The sequence below is a fragment of the Hemiscyllium ocellatum genome, chromosome 35 (genome assembly GCF_020745735.1).
Source record: "Hemiscyllium ocellatum isolate sHemOce1 chromosome 35, sHemOce1.pat.X.cur, whole genome shotgun sequence".
NCBI classification, from domain to species: domain Eukaryota; kingdom Metazoa; phylum Chordata; class Chondrichthyes; order Orectolobiformes; family Hemiscylliidae; genus Hemiscyllium; species Hemiscyllium ocellatum.
This window is the reverse complement of record NC_083435.1, coordinates 4026234-4042853: the sequence shown is the minus strand read 5'-3', so window position 1 is coordinate 4042853 and position 16620 is coordinate 4026234. Positions and strand designations below refer to the sequence as shown.

General features: G+C 54.5%; 1 protein-coding gene across 3 annotated transcripts; it reads left to right on the top strand.

The window, feature by feature from the left end:
- Window positions 1-1287: 1287 nt before the first annotated feature.
- Window positions 1288-16580, top strand: LOC132832429 (TNF receptor-associated factor 2-like). 3 transcript variants are annotated; one of them, XM_060850411.1, is made up of 9 exons: window positions 1289-1508; window positions 3862-4121; window positions 6640-6718; window positions 7933-8031; window positions 8585-8656; window positions 9495-9830; window positions 12032-12209; window positions 12862-13010; window positions 15976-16580. In XM_060850411.1, exons 2-9 carry the CDS (start codon window positions 3895-3897, stop codon window positions 16189-16191), a joined length of 1356 nt encoding a protein of 451 aa, XP_060706394.1. In that variant the 5' UTR covers window positions 1289-1508; window positions 3862-3894; the 3' UTR covers window positions 16192-16580. The 3 variants fall into 3 exon arrangements, with proteins under 3 accessions (XP_060706395.1, XP_060706394.1, XP_060706396.1); XM_060850412.1 differs by lacking the exon at window positions 7933-8031 and having other exon boundaries at window positions 1288-1508; XM_060850413.1 differs by lacking the exon at window positions 3862-4121 and having other exon boundaries at window positions 1291-1508.
- The last annotated feature ends 40 nt before the right edge of the window (window positions 16581-16620 follow it).

Here is a 16620-nt window from a genome sequence, read left to right as displayed (position 1 = left end):
GTGTTCGGCTAAACGTATAGAGTGAAGGGAGAGGTTGGAAAGAATTTAGTGAACGTGAGAGCAGGAGAGTACAGAGAAATTAAGATGCCGAGGGAAGAAGTGAGGCGCGGTTGGGGGGGGGAGAGAGAGAGGAGAGATGGATAGAGAGATGGGGAAGAGAGAGGGGGGCAGAGAGAAGGATAGAGAGAAAGAGGGGAGAGAGTGAGGGGGGATCGAAGGATTGAGAGAGGTGCAGAGAGAGAGAGGAGAGATGGGGGTAGAGAGAGAGGGGGGAACATGACAGAGAGGGGAGGAGCAGAGGCAGAGGGCAAAGAGTGAGAAAAGGATAGAGAGAGCAGCAGAGAGAGATGGGTGAGAGAGAGAGAAAGAGAGAGAGCAAAGCAAGGGGGCGCGGGGGGGCGGGGGGGGGGGTAGAGAGAGAAAGAGAGGATAAACGTAGGGCCGGAATGATGGAGTCAGAGAGAGTGGGAAGGAGAGAGGAGATAAGGATAGAGAGAGGGGTAGAGAGAGGCAACAAGGGGAGAGAGTGGGGGCAGAGAGAAAACAGAGGGAGAGAGTGGGAAAGAGTTTCTCTCACATGGGTGAGACAGCACTGTCAGAGTGTTGTGGAGGGAGTCAGGACCAGACAGAAAGAGAGGGAGAGGCTCTGAGAATGTGGGGGAGGGGACCAGGGAGGGAGAAGGAAGTGTCTGGCCATGGGAAAATGAGGGTAAGTGGTGAGGGGGGAATCAGTGATAACATCAGCGTGGACTGAAGAGAGAATGGGACTGAGTGGGTGGGAAATGGAGGGGGGGGCTTGTGAGAGACGACAGGAAAATTGCAAGAGAGAGAGAGAGCTCTCAATGAGAGAGAGATGGAGAATGAGGAAGGGGGGTGTAATGGAAAGAGGAAGACACAGAGGGAGGAGATTGTGAAGGAGAATGGGGGGGGTGGGGGCAAATTGAAGAGGGTAAGAGTTAGGCATAGGGAGATGTCAGTCACTGCCCTATAACATGGGGAAATGTTATTCCACTAACTGAGGAATCATGTGAGTGTGTGGGTGTGAGCGTGTGTCTGTCTGTGGGTGGTTGTGACTGTGTGTGTGTCTGTATGACTGTGAGTGTGTGTGTCTGTGTGTGAGAGTGTGTCTGCCTGTGGGTATGGGTGAGACAGAGAATGGAGCCTGTGTAACTACGCTCTGCTGACACGACCTGACCCCCCACAATGAGTTGTGCCACTAATCTGGAAAGTGAGCTGGACTGGCCGGGGACTGGGAAATGTCAGTGAAATATCTATAAAAAATCCCAGAGGAACTCCAGGCTGGAGCACGTTGAAAACCCCCCTCACGATGCCCGTGGGCTGCGGAAATTCCAAAGTGCTGTGTACAAAACTCAGACAGACCCTCCCAGTTTCTGAGTGAATGCATACTTCACACAGATAAACACACACACACACTGACTGAGAGCCAGAACACGCACACACAGAGAGAGAGAGACAGAGAGAGAGGAAGGAGCCTGGTCACTGCTGGGGTGAGTAACAATCCTGGTTCTCTCGCTGACTCATAGCTCTGCTACAATTTGCTGTGAAATCCAGAATCTTTGTTTTTAAATGAACTGTGAGATTAAGTGACATTTGCTCAATGTAATCAATGTCAGATGGCTTTAAAATGTGGTTCCAGTGAGTTTTCACAGGAAGGGAAAGATATGTGGAGCCTCGCCACCCCTGCTCAGTCTCCTTCTCTGTCAGTCACTCCCACACCGCCCTCAGTTTCTCTTTTCAGTCTCCCTCTCTCTTCATCCCTTCTTCAGTCTCCCTCTCCCTCAGTCTCCTCTCCCATCCCCCCTCACTCCATCTCGCTCTCCCCCTCCCTCTCCCCTCCCTCCGTCTCCCTCTCCCTCCTTTCTTCCCCAACTCTCTCCTTCCCTCCCACCTCTCCCTCAGTCTCCCTCTCTTTCCTTCCCTCCTTCCCCGTCAGTCTCCCTCTCCATCCTTCCCTCCCTCTCTCCCTCCTTCTGTCGCCCGTCTCCCTCTCCCTCTCTATCAGTCTGTCACTCCCACCTCTCCCTCAATCTCCCTCTCCCTCTCCCTTCCCCTTCTCCCTCAGTCTCCCTCATGATGAATGGGAAAAATGACCTTGTAGAGGTTTATAAAATTATGAGGGGCGTGGATAGGGTAAATAGATAAGGTCGTTTCCCTGGGGTGGGGGAGTCCAGAACTAGAGGGCATAGGTTTAAGGTGAGAGGGGAAAGATATAAAAGAGACCTAAGGGGCAATTTTTTTCACACAGAGGGTGGTACGTGTGTGGAATGAGCTGCCAGAGGATGTGGTGGAGGCTGGTACAATTACAGCATTTAAGAGGCATCTGGATGGGTATATGAATAGGAAGGGTTTGGAGGGATATGGGCCAAATGAGACTGGAGTTGGTTCGGATATCTGGTCAGCATGGACGGGTGGGAGCCAGTGATGGTTCACATGGCCTTTGAATCCACCTTTGCCCTGGATGAGTTTTATGAGTGTCTGTGAGAGAATTGACATGAGCCCTGGCTGACTCTAACCCCCCCACCCCCTGCCCCACCCCACCACCCCTCCCCAACTTCCCTCTCAAATCCCTTCAAACGTCTCCAGGACCGCAATCCATCCATATCCTGGAACCTGAACTGACAATTTCACCCTCGGAATATCCGCAGCTTGTTCCAGGGAATATTCACTGCACTCTTCCTTCCCCACTCCCCTCCCATCCCCACTCCATCCTTCCCAAACTCCAGGGGACCGGACTGACTGGGATCCACCAGGGGGCTTGGGCCTGGACTGACTGGGATCCATTTGATCTGGAGTCTCTCTGTGCACCTTGGTCTCTCAACAAGTCCGTTGGAGCCAGGGATCTCCTTGGGAAGAGATCTCGGTGCAGCGGAGAGGGGTGCTCTCCAGCAGTTGGTGAACTGGGAGACTGCTCAGCCTCTGCCATCCATTCCTGCCTGGACTTTCAGTTACTGCGTCGGAGAACTCTCAACATTTAATCAGCTCCCGAGAGGAAACCACTGATACGGCTGGCTCCAATTCAGTTATCGGCCAATCGTAATCCCGCTGTCCCTCCCCTCTCCAAAGCCCCAACCATCACACGCAGGCACACACACAGAGACAGACACTCTCTATCTCTCTCTCTCTCACACACAGACACACACTTTCCACTCCACACACTCTCTCACTCTCTCTCACACACACACACACACACACACACACACTCTCTCTCTGTCTCTCTCTCTCTCTCTCCAACAGACATACACTCTCTCACTCACACACACACACACATTCTCTCTCACAGACACACACTCTCACTCCATGTCACACACACACGCACTCTCCCTCCCTCTGTCTCTCTCTCTCTCTCTCTCTCAGTGACTTACACGCAGACACTCAGTGGCGTACACAGACACAGACAGACCCCACTCTTCAGAACATTAGCAGGATAGTCACGGACAGGATGGTGCTGAGTGTGTATGCGGGGTGGAACAGGAACCTGGCACGGATGAACATTCCCACATCTGGGAAAATGAAGACGGGGGTGGGGGTGGGGTGGGGGGGTGGGGAAGGAGCGAAAGGGACTGAGCTGAAACTGTGACCAAAACCAGGGTGAAGAATTGTCACTCCCCTGAGTCATTCGTCTTGTATGTGGGTGACCTCTGAGTAAGAAAGGTACAGAGGATGAATTCTGTTGGTCTCACGTCCCCAATCATCACGGGGAGTTTTTGTATGTCATCACAGTCAGTCAGAGGGTGACTGAGACCAGGGAGCTGCCGATGACAGACTGAGTTTCGGTCTGATGAACTGAAAGTCCCGGGGTTTAGTAACCAGCCCTCTGTCCTACTCTTTCTGGTTACTCAGGGTTAAAGCAGAGGGCTCCTGACTTGCCTGGCCATGAGCTTGCTGTTTCTGAAACGCGCAGACAGTTTCCTGAGGAGCTGGAAGGGTTCTCTGTCCATGAAGGAAGTTGGTGAAGATCAGAAGGACTGGCACCATGATGTCAGGGCCGACCAGGGATTCGACCACAAATACTACTGCGGGGTGTGTGAGCACCTGATGAGGGACCCTGTTCAAACAGAGTGCGGCCACCGTTTCTGCCAGGAATGTCACTGGGCCCTGCTGTAAGTTTCCATTGGGTATACACCGGGGCCCTCCTGTAAGTTTCCATTGGGTATACACCGGGGCCCTCCTGTAAGTTTCCATTGGGTATACACTGGGGCCCTCCTGTAAGGTTCCATTGGGTATACACTGGGACCCTCCTGTGAGTTTCCATTGGGTATACACTGGGACCCTGCAGTAAGTTTCCATTGGGTATACACTGGGGCCCTCCCGTAAGTTTCCATTGGGTATACACTGGGACCCTCCCGTAAGTTTCCATTGGGTATACACTGGGACCCTCCTGTGAGTTTCCATTGGGTATACACTGGGACCCTACTGTGAGTTTCCATTGGGTATACACTGGGACCCTGCAATAAGTTTCCATTGGGTATACACCGGGACCCTCCTGTGAGTTTCCATTGGGTATACACTGGGGCCCTCCTGTGAGTTAAGCACCTCAGTCGATCCTTCCTCATTCTACTTCATCAGTAGCGCCATTGGATGGTGCTGCTGCCCCTGAGCTGATGTGTGGAATACCCTGAGTTTGGTGTTCAGCCCCGGATATAGTCTGCCTTTCCCCGAGGAATTGCTCAGGTTCTCTACATTGGTCGAAGTAACAGTAATAAGAATTATTATTTAAAGGGTAAGATGTTGCGGCATGCTGCTGTGCAGGAGGACCTGGGTGTCCTTGTGCAGGAATCACAGGAGGTTGGTTCGCTGATGCAGCAGGTCATTAGGAAAGCCAATGGAATATTGTCCTTCGTTGCTAAAGGGATGGAGTTTAAAAGCAGGGAGGTTATGTTGCAGCTGTACACGGTGCTGGTGAGAGTATACCTGGAGCTCTGCGTGCAGTTTTGGTCTCCTTACTTGAGAAAGAATGTATTGGCACTGGAGGGGGTGCAGAGGAGGGTCACTCGGTTGATTCCCGAGTTGAGGAAAGACTGAGCAGACTGGGATTATATTGATTGAAATTCAGAAGAATGAGAGGGGATCTGACAGAAACATATAAAATTATGAAGGGAATGGATGAGCTCGAAGCAGGGAGAATGGTTCCACTGGCAGTGAAACTAGAATTAGGGGGCGCAGTCTCAAAATGAGGGGGAGCAGATTTCGTACTGAGCTGAGGAGGAACTTCACCACCCTGAGGGTTGGGGGTCTGTGGGATTCCCCTGCAGTTAAGGCTACTCCCGTTGAATGTTTTTCAGGCAAAGATAGATTTTGGAACAATAATTAGGGGTTACGGTGAGAGGGCGAGTCAGTGGAGCTGAGCCCATGAAAAGATCAGCCATGACCTTATTAAATGGTGGAGCAGGCTGGAGAGGGGCCAGACGGCCTACTCCTGCTCCTGGTTCTGACCTTCCCTCGTGGAGATGCTGATCCCCCCCCACACCGCCTGCTCTCTGAGCTGGAGCTAAAACTCTCCTGCTGATTGTCGTGTGAAGCAGTGAGATCAGAGGAGTCTCCCCCCTGATTGTCAGTTCCTGTTGGATGGAGAATCCCATGGCCCACTGTGTGCACTTTGATTCCCTCTGCTCTGACGGAGAGGTCAGTGAGACAACAGTATCGTTGTGAGGTTTTCGGACGTTTTAGAAATGCAAATGACTTCCCCTTTCTCTGACCAGGCCGGAACATTCTGGGCTGGGTGCTGAGCGGGGAAACTTCCTGCTCACTGTCTCGCCGCCTCCACCCCGGTCCCCAGGACAATCATGAGAAAGAGAATACCCCGCACAGCAAGGTCCCAAGGGTGTTTAGCTCTACCCGGACTCCGTGCCATGGAGCATTGGAGCAGACAGAGGTGTGTGGTCCATCAGGACCCAATGCAAGAATGCCAAAGAATCAAGGCAATTTGTGCTGCAGGGCCAAAGGTCATTGCTTGATGGGCTCTGATTGGCTAGGGTGTTGCTGTTGAAGAAGGCAGCTATAGGCTCCTGAGGTTTCTTTTATTGGAATAAATCACAGAAGGCGCAGGGCTTGAGCATGTCCCTTTTGTTTGCGGTGAACGCAGGTCCCTATGTGTCAGTTGTTAGTGAGCCCCATTGCAAGCTGGATGGGTGGTCTGAGATAAGTGTGTTCTCGCTCCTGCTGGTTCACCCATCACATACTGCCCCAGCAACAGGACCACCTCTCAGTGTCAGCGATCCATTGGCATTTTGCGAACGTGGGCTGGTTGAGCAGCTGTCGAGAGCAGCTGGATGAGAGGGGGTGAGAGAGGGTGTGCTGTGTCAGAATTACTGAAGCATTTTTGCCTGGCATCAGATTGGCACTGGATTCTGACACCACCAACACTGCTGGCAGGGCATTGTGTAAACAGTGAGCAAAGTCAGATCTCAGAGTCAGTGTGATTCTCATTGGAGACTGGTGAAAGTAGGGGGTGGGAGGGGGCATAGCAATCATTACAGCTCTGAAATTCCGATGCTGCGGAAGTGACCTTGATAATAAACTCCTGTGGGCAATGCCAATGTGAGGACAGGCGACGGTAAGGACATTCGGTGTTGAATTAACCCCTGAATTAAAATGCTTTCCCCCTCCTCCTGCCAACAGGAAAGAATCGATGCCTTGCCCATCGTGCTTACAAGATAACGGAATGGTTGAGAACGGTTCATGTGCCACGCTGGAGAAAGTAAGCACGCGTGTTCTGTGTGTTCTGTTACATACGTGTTCTGCTCGAGACACATCAGCGATTGGCTGAAAATTCTGAAACACCAGCGAGAGGTTGTGAGACTGAGGTGGTGGGTTTATGCTTAACAGATACTTTACATAATCGACAATTTCCAACAAAGACATCAAGAGAAGGCGTTCAGAGTTTATTTTACACGCCAAGTGAATTGGGTGTGACTCATTGCATCGGGAACACTCAGCATTATGTACAGCTTGGGACATTCCTGCTCTCCCGTTCCCGCCCTCCCGTTCCCACCCTCCCGTTCCCGCCCTCCCGTTCCCGCCCTCCCGTTCCCGCCCTCCCGTTCCTGCTCTCCTATTCCTGCTCTCCTATTCGACTGGTCCTCAGCTGGTGTGAGTCTGATTGAAACTCCAAGCTCCTGCCTACCTCTCTCTCACAATCTCTCAAATACACACACACACACACACTCACGGACACATACACACACACACTCATACACAGTGTACACACACACAGTCACACAATATACACACAGACATACAGTCCCACATACACACACATACACACACAATCATACACTCCCACATACACACACACACACTCATACACAGTGTACACACACACACAGTCACACATACACACACTCTATCACACACACAGTCACACGTACACACACACAGACTCTCACACATAGTGTACACACACAGTCACACATACGCACACTCTCTCACACACACAGTCACGTACACATACACACACACACTCTCATACTCAGTGTACACACACAGTCACACATACACACACTCTATCACACACACAGTCACATGTACACATATATAAACACACACACTCTTATACACAGTGTACACACACAGTCACACAGAGCCCCACATACACACACTCTCTCACACACACACACTCTCAGACATAGAGCCACACATATACACAGTCAGACACGCAAACACACAACCTTTCACAAGAGGAATCGAGGGTTCTGGGGAAAGTGGATGTGAGGAAGGTCAGATCAGCTGAGAACAGTAGAGCAGGTTGGAGGGGCTGACCAGCCTCCTGCTGGTATTTACTGGTGGTGAGATGTCAGACCCAGTCACACCAGCCAGACACTAGTCCCTGGGTATATACTCCCCAGCCGGTCAGGGCTGACGGTATGTTCTGGTACTTTGTCTGACTGCTGCTTTCTGCCTGTCCTGTGCCAGTGTTTCAGGGACAGAGCCATTGCCAAGGAGATCCTCAACCTGCAGGTCTACTGTCACAACGAAAGCTGTGAGTGGAGCGGACCACTCCGGGAGCTGGAGGTAAGATCCGTCCTCCCTGAGCCATCTCACCGTGAGGGTCCGGGCTGAGGAGCAGAGCAGCGACGGGAGGGAGGTGCCAAGGGCAGACACTCACCACATCCTCACCACCGGCCCCCCCAGGTCTAACCCTTGCCCCACCACCCAATGTTCGATAGTGTTGGAGCGACAGCAAGTCTCAGACACTGGAGGGGGGAGGGGGGGAAGGGCTAAGATCAGAGGGAGGCAAAACGCTGTCTGTTCCAGGGTATCTGTGTGAGGTGGGCTGGGGCCGGCTGGGCCACAGCCGCCTTCCTACAGTGAACAGCCCACTGCACGCTGCACCCGCACATCCGAAACCCCCAGCCGGGGTAACGGTGGCTTGGTTCCTCTGGGGCACAAGCAGGGTGGGGTGTGGAAATGGGGACTACGCTCTGGTGGCCAAGAGAGATGCCGGAGGGTGGGGGAGGGGTGGGGGAGGAAAGGGGGGGGTCTGGGGATGGGAATTGGGTGGATGCTAGGAAGGCCTCAGTGTCCAGTGAGTGACCCTCCCTCTCCCTCTCTTGCCTTGTCGCAGGGTAAGCACGGGCCGAGCTGTGAGCGCAGGTTGCTGAGGTGCCCCTTCAGCCTCGTCGGCTGCAGAGAGACGGTGAGTGACCTCCTGCCCATCCCCAGCCTCGCCCCACCCCTCCGTTCCCTCCCTCCTTACCCCTCCCCTCCCCACCCCACCCCACCCTGGCCCGCTCCCCCAGCCCGGTGTCACTGATGCTGTGAGACTGTTGGTGCCCCGGGCGCTATCTAAACGCAGACCGCTGCCAAAGGGAAGGATTCGGGGTTGGCAGGGAGGGGGATCATGGTGGTGGGGTTGTGGCAGGGGGGTGTGTCAGATGCCCGGAATGCCGTCCTGTCTGTCTCGGGGTGGGGATTGACACCAGGACTCCCAGCAGGGTTTCCAGTCTGTTGTTGGGGAGCGTTGGGTGGGTGGGGTGCGGTTCTTCACCCAGAGAGTGGTGGGTGTGTGGATTGCTCTGCCCCAGAAGGCTGTGGAGGCCCAGTCTCTGGATACCTTCAACACAGAGATGGGTAGAGCTCTTAGAGATAGTGAAATCAAGGGTTATGGGGATAAGGCAGGGACAGGATACTGATTCTGGATGACCAGCCATGATCATAATGAATGGTCGTGCTGGCTCGAAGGGCAGAATGGCCTACTGCTCCTATTGTGTGACTGCAAACAGGGCTTGCATTCTACCCCTTCCGAGAGGAAGGGACGCTGCCCCGCGTCCCAGGAGCTGCTGCTGCCTGGCAGAGGTGAAAGTGGAATGTGGGACGGTCAGGCTCCCTTCCCAGGACAGGCCCCAGGCTCCCCACCTCTCCCCAGCCTTTCACTCCAGGCCTGGTCAGGGGCTGGGCCAGGCCCTGGGGGTGGGTTACGGGTGCTCCCACATCCCTGGGCTGATCCAGCTGCTGATGGTCTGTGCCTTTCCCAGGTTTCTGGGGCTGACCTACACCAACACAAGCTGAGCTGTATTCAGCAGCACCTGGACTACATGCTTGAGGCCTTTCGGCAGGGCCTGGCAAAACAGGCCCCAGGATCAGGAGCCAGCCTTGCTCAGCCGGAGGGGGTCCTGGGCGACGGCGACGGTGACGGTGAGCAACTGTCGAGGGACACGGAGGAACAGCATGATCTGAGGGTGAGGGTGCAGACCTTTGAAAACATCGTGACGGTGCTGAATCGCGAAGTGGCAAACACGTCTAATACCCTGATAGCCCAGGAGAGGAAGCTAAAGGAGCAGGAGACTGTGACCGCACAGCTCAGAAACAAGGTGGGTACTTCACAACAGTCTCTGTGTGTCTGTGTGTCGGTGTGTGTCTGTGTTTGCCTGTGCGTGCATGTGTGCGTGTTCACGCATGTGTGTCTGTGTATGTCTGTCTGTGCATGTGTTTCTGTGTGTGTGTCTCTGTCTGCGTCTGTGCATCTGTGTGTGTCTGCCTGTCTGTCTGTGTGTTTGTGTGTGTGTGTGTCTGCCTGTCTGTCTGTGTGTGTGTGTGTGTGTGTATATGTCTGTCTGTGTGTGTGTGTGTGTGTGTGTGTATATGTCTGTCTGTCTGTGTGTGTGTGTGTGTGTGTATATATCCATGTCTTTGTATGTGTGTCTGTGTTTTGCCTGTGTGTGTGTGTGTGTACCTGTGTGTCTGTTGCCTGTCTCTGTGCGTGCATGTGTCTGTATGTGTGTGTGTGTGTGTGTGTGTGTGTGTGTGTGTGTGTGTGTGTGTGTTAGACTTTATCAAACAGGGACAGGGGGAGGCCATTCAGCCCCTCCAGCCTGCTCCACCATTCACTGGCTGGTCCCAACATCCCTCACGTCCACCTTGCTGTCCCCTCTCCCTGACTGATTGAGAATCTCTCAATCTCAGCCTTCGATACCCACATGTTCTCTGCACCCTCCCCACACCCCGGACCCCCCCACAGCTCTCTGTGGGAAGGAGGGGGTAAGATCACTCAGTCTATGAGAGAAGAGCTCCCTCCCCCTCTCCGTCTGGAACTGGAGTGCCTCAGTTCTGAGGGGACGCTCTGATGCATTGTCGGCGATACGTCTACGTGACTACAGTCCCTCCTGTTCGTTTTCTGCTGTGTACAATATTCCCCTTATCCCCCACACCCCCAACCCAGCCCGACATCTCCTTCCCCCACCCCCAGTCCCTCTGTGACTGTGTCAGCCTGGTTAATGACCCTCTGGAGGAGAGGAGCGGGGGGCAGTCTGTGTCTGTGTGGGAACATGTGTGTATGTGTGTGAGTGTGTGTCTATGTGTTAGAGAAAGTGTCTGTGTTTGTGAGTGTGTGTGTCTGTGTGTGTGTGTGAGAGAAAGTGTCTGTGTGTGGAGGGGGAGAGTGTGCGTGTGCGAGAGAGAGAGTATGTCTGTGTGTGCGTGTGAGTGTGTGCTGGGTAGAGAGTGTGTGTGTCTGTGTGTGTGAGAGAGAAAGTGTCTGTGTTTGTTAGTGTGTGTGTCTGTGTGAGTGTGTGCTGGATAGCGAGTGTGTGTGTGTGTGTGTTTGAGAGAGAGAGACAAAGTGTCTGTGTTTGTAATTGTGTGTGTCTGTGTCAGTGTGAGTTTATGTGTCTGTGTGTGTGTGTGTGTGTGTGTGTGTGTGTGTGAGAGAGAGAAAGCATCTGTGTTTGTTAGTGTGGGTAGAGAGTGTGCATGCGTGTGTGTGTGAAAGAGAGAGAAAGTGTCTGTGTTTGTTAATGTGTGTGTGTGAGAGTGTGAGTCTGTGTGTGTGGGGGGGAGAGTGTGTGTGTGAGAGAGAGAGGAGGGGGGTGAGTGTCTTCCCAATGTTGGGAGTTGTGCAGTGATGATGATGGGGGGTGTGATGGACAGGTCGATGACACAGGATCACCACTGTAGGTGAACCCCAGCACACTGCACCTCCGCGGGAATGAACAGAGAGGCAGAGTCCACCCAAGAGCGTCTCGGGTGAACTTTACATCAGAACTGGGAACAGGAATGGGCCCTTTGGCCCATCGATCCTACCCCGCCATTCAATAAGACTGTCTCCAGTTGCCCCCCTTGAGAAGGTGGGGGGGAGCTGCATTTCCTGCCCCTATCCCTAGTTGCCCCCCCTTGAGAAGGTGGGGGTGAGCTGCCTTCTTGAACCGCTGCAGTCCATGTGCTGTGGGTAGACCCACAATGTCCCTTAGGGAGGGAATTCCAGGATTGGGACCCAGCCACACTGAAGGAACGGCCGATATATTTCCAAGTCAGGATGGGGAGGGGTTCGGAGGGGGTGGGGATTCCCATGGATCTGCTGCCCTGGTGCTTTGAGAAGGCAGTGTCTGAGGGCTTTAACCTCTTACTGCTGCCTACACTGACGAGTTTCTCAGCCTGTCAGACCTTAGTGAGACACTGGACACCATGCACAAACCCCTGGGGTTGGGGAGATATGACACCAGACAAACACCCTCATCCTTCGCGAATGACCTTGCTTGAGCTGTGTTGTTTAACCGCCTGCAAATGCCTTCCTCAGATCCAGCAGCACGAGAAATCCATCTGCCTGAAGGACCTGGTCATCGCTGACCTCCAACTGCGCCTCGATATCCTCGAGCACACATCCTACGACGGCACTTTGGTCTGGGCCATCTCTGACTTCACCCGCAAGATGCAAGACGCCATTGACAGAAAAGTGCCCTCCATCTTCTCCCCACGTAAGGCCTCGTTCACTGACCCCCATTCCCCACCCCGCGCCCACGTTCACTTCCTGGGAGAGAGATGACATTTCTCCTCATCTCTGTTCCCCTCCTTCTGAGGTGTTCCCGGCCTCTCCCACACAAAGCAGATGGGGAACACCCTCTTCCCATCCATCAGCAAACATCGCGGCATCTTGTTGTCAGTCGCTGGTTGGGCCCAGCATTTCTTACTGTCCCTAATTGCCCCTCGAGAAGGTGTTGGTTTGGGGGGGATGGTGCAGACCCAGATACCGTGCTGATGGTCGGGACATTGTTTGTGTTGTGGTTCAGTACACCTCACGCAGCTCACTCCCATCAGATACAGGAACAGGTTTAGGGTATTCGGCCCATCGAGCCTGTCCACCATTCCATCATGGCTGACGCGTTTCTCTCTCTCTCTCTCTGCCACAAAGTGCCAGCCATGTTACACATGACCCCAGGCCCAAGGACGGATGTGACTGAAGTGGTTTTGTTCTGATTAAAACCAACTTGTCCCTGTTCGCGATGCGAAGGTTTTGATTCCAGGGGTGTTACCGGGTCAAAATTGGGCCGGTCGCCGTGGTGTTACAGAATTCTCTGGGCGTCCTCCTGGCCGAATTATCCGCTGATTTCTCGTCTCTCTCCCCGACAGCGTTCTTCACAGCTCACTGCGGATACATGCTGTGTCTGCGACTCTACCTCAACGGGGACGGAATCGGGGCAAACACTCACCTCTCACTCTTCCTGGTCATCATGAAGGGAAAGTACGACGCCATCTTGGAATGGCCCTTCAGCAAGAAGGTAACTCGGTGACAGAGTAATGGGGATTCTCTGTGACGTGGTGAGGAATGATGGGATTGCGGCCCTGACAGGAGTCATTGTGACAGAGTGAGGGATGATGGGAGTGTAGTGCTGACGGGAGTCACCATGACGGAGTGAGGGATGATGGGAGTGTAGTGCTGACGGGGGTCACCGTGACAGAGTGAGGGATGATGGGAGTGTAGTGCTGACGGGGGTCACCGTGACAGAGTGAGGGATGATGGGAGGGCAACCCTGACAGGAGTCATTGTGACAGAGTGAGGGATGATGGGGGAATAGAGCTGACGGAGGTCACCCTAACGGAGTGAGGGATGATGGGAAAATGAAAGTGATGGGGGTCACTGCGATGGAGTGATGATGGGAGCATGGGGGGTCACTGTGATGGAGTGAGGGATGATGGGAGTGTGGCCCTGACGGAGTTACCCTGACAGAATGAGGGATGATGGGAGTGCGGCCCTGATGGAGTTACCCTGACGGAGTGAGGGATGGTGGGAGAGTGTAACTGATGGAGTTACCCTGACGGAGTGAGGGATGATGGGAGTGTGGCCCTGATGGAGTTACCCTGACAGAGTGAGGGATGATGGGAGTGTGGCCCTGATGGAGTTACCCTGACAGAGTGAGGGATGATGGGAGTGTGGCCCTGATGGAGTTACCCTGACGGAGTGAGGGATGATGGGAGTGCGGCCCTGACAGAATGAGGGATGATGGGAGTGCGGCCCTGATGGAGTTACCCTGACGGAGTGAGGGATGATGGGAGTGTGGCCCTGATGGAGTTACCCTGACGGAGTGAGGGATGATGGGAGTGTGGCCCTGATGGAGTTACCCTGACAGAGTGAGGGATGATGGGAGTGCGGCCCTGATGGAGTTACCCTGACTGAGTGAGGGATGGTGGGAGTGCGGCCCTGATGGAGTTACCCTGACAGAATGAGGGATGATGGGAGTGCGGCCCTGACGGAGTTACCCTGACAGAATGAGGGATGATGGGAGTGTCGCCCTGACGGAGTCACCCTGACAGAGTGAGGGATGATGGGAGTGCGGCCCTGATGGAGTCACCCTGACAGAGTGAGGGATGATGGGAGTGCGGCCCTGATGGAGTTACCCTGATGGAGTGAGGGATGGTGGGAGTGCGGCCCTGATGGAGTTACCCTGACAGAATGAGGGATGATGGGAGTGTGGCCCTGACGGAGTTACCCTGACAGAATGAGGGATGATGGGAGTGTGGCCCTGACGGAGTTACCCTGACAGAGTGAGGGATGATGGGAGTGTGGCCCTGACGGAGTTACCCTGACAGAGTGAGGGATGATGGGAGTGTGGCCCTGACGGAGTTACCCTGACGGAGTGAGGGATGATGGGAGTGTGGCCCTGACGGAGTTACCCTGACGGAGTGAGGGATGATGGGAGTGTGGCCCTGATGGAGTCACCCTGACGGAGTGAGGGATGATGGGAGTGCGGCCCTGATGGAGTTACCCTGACGGAGTGAGGGATGGTGGGAGTGCGGCCCTGACGGAGTTACCCTGACAGAATGAGGGATGATGGGAGTGTGGCCCTGACGGAGTTACCCTGACAGAGTGAGGGATGATGGGAGTGTGGCCCTGATGGAGTTACCCTGACAGAGTGAGGGATGGTGGGAGTGTGGCCCTGACGGAGTTACCCTGACAGAGTGAGGGATGATGGGAGTGTGGCCCTGACGGAGTTACCCTGACGGAGTGAGGGATGATGGGAGTGTGGCCCTGATGGAGTTACCCTGACAGAGTGAGGGATGATGGGAGTGTGGCCCTGACGGAGTTACCCTGACGGAGTGAGGGATGATGGGAGTGTGGCCCTGATGGAGTTACCCTGACGGAGTGAGGGATGATGGGAGTGCGGCCCTGATGGAGTTACCCTGACGGAGTGAGGGATGATGGGAGTGTGGCCCTGATGGAGTCACCCTGACAGAGTGAGGGATGATGGGAGTGCGGCCCTGATGGAGTCACCCTGACGGAGTGAGGGATGGTGGGAGTGCGGCCCTGACGGAGTTACCCTGACGGAGTGAGGGATGATGGGAGTGTGGCCCTGATGGAGTTACCCTGACAGAGTGAGGGATGGTGGGAGTGTGGCCCTGATGGAGTCACCCTGACGGAGTGAGGGATGATGGGAGTGTGGCCCTGATGGAGTTACCCTGACGGAGTGAGGGATGGTGGGAGTGTGGCCCTGATGGAGTCACCCTGACGGAGTGAGGGATGATGGGAGTGCGGCCCTGATGGAGTTACCCTGACGGAGTGAGGAATGGTGGGAGTGTGGCCCTGATGGAGTTACCCTGACAGAGTGAGGGATGATGGGAGTGTGGCCCTGATGGAGTTACCCTGACAGAGTGAGGGATGGTGGGAGTGCGGCCCTGATGGAGTTACCCTGACGGAGTGAGGGATGATGGGAGTGTGGCCCTGATGGAGTTACCCTGACAGAGTGAGGGATGATGGGAGTGCGGCCCTGATGGAGTTACCCTGACGGAGTGAGGAATGGTGGGAGTGTGGCCCTGATGGAGTTACCCTGACAGAGTGAGGGATGATGGGAGTGTGGCCCTGATGGAGTTACCCTGACAGAGTGAGGGATGGTGGGAGTGCGGCCCTGATGGAGTTACCCTGACGGAGTGAGGGATGATGGGAGTGCGGCCCTGACGGAGTGACCCTGACGGAGTGAGGGATGATGGGAGTGTGGCCCTGATGGAGTTACCCTGACAGAGTGAGGGATGGTGGGAGTGCGGCCCTGATGGAGTTACCCTGACGGAGTGAGGGATGGTGGGAGTGCGGCCCTGATGGAGTTACCCTGACGGAGTGAGGGATGATGGGAGTGCGGCCCTGACGGAGTGACCCTGACGGAGTGAGGGATGGTGGGAGAGTAGAGCTGACAGGAGAGAGAGTGTGAGCACGAACAAGAGGAGTCAGGCCGTCTCTCTCTGCTTTGCCTCCAGGTGACCTTCCGCCTGTTGGATCAGAGTGCCAGGCGTCAGCACATGGTGACTGCCTTCAAACCAGACATTAGCTCTGCCTCCTTCCAAAGGCCCGGCCAGCCCATGAACATCGCCAGCGGCTGCCCAGAGTTCCTGCCCCTTAGCCAGCTCCATGCCAACTGGCAGGGTTATGTCACCGATGATGTCATGTTCATTAAGGCCAGTGTGGACTCTTAGAGAGGGGGAACACTGGGGCTGGGACGGGGGAATAGGGGCCGCGACCTGGAACCTACCTCTGGACGCTGTGGGTGAGAAACAGGAGCCACCCATTGGAGATGTTGGCAGAGTTACGGTGATTATTCACAGTGAGCTCTGGGCTGGCCTGGATCCCAGACATCTCAACATCCTAAAGCTTCAAGTTCTGGACGGCACTTCAGTCGTGTAACCTGGAATTCTTATTTATATATTTAACTATGTACATGATATCAATCATACAGATCAAACCGAGAGGGGAGGGAGGGGCACTGATACCCTGCTGGGCGATATGGCCTTGCCCTGTGCTGAACCTTACATCAAACTCCTCAGAATGAAGGGCAAGCGTTCAGCAAGTTAGCCTTCAACTCATTCACTTACTCACGCGCTCATTTTAGCAGCAAGGCAGAGAGT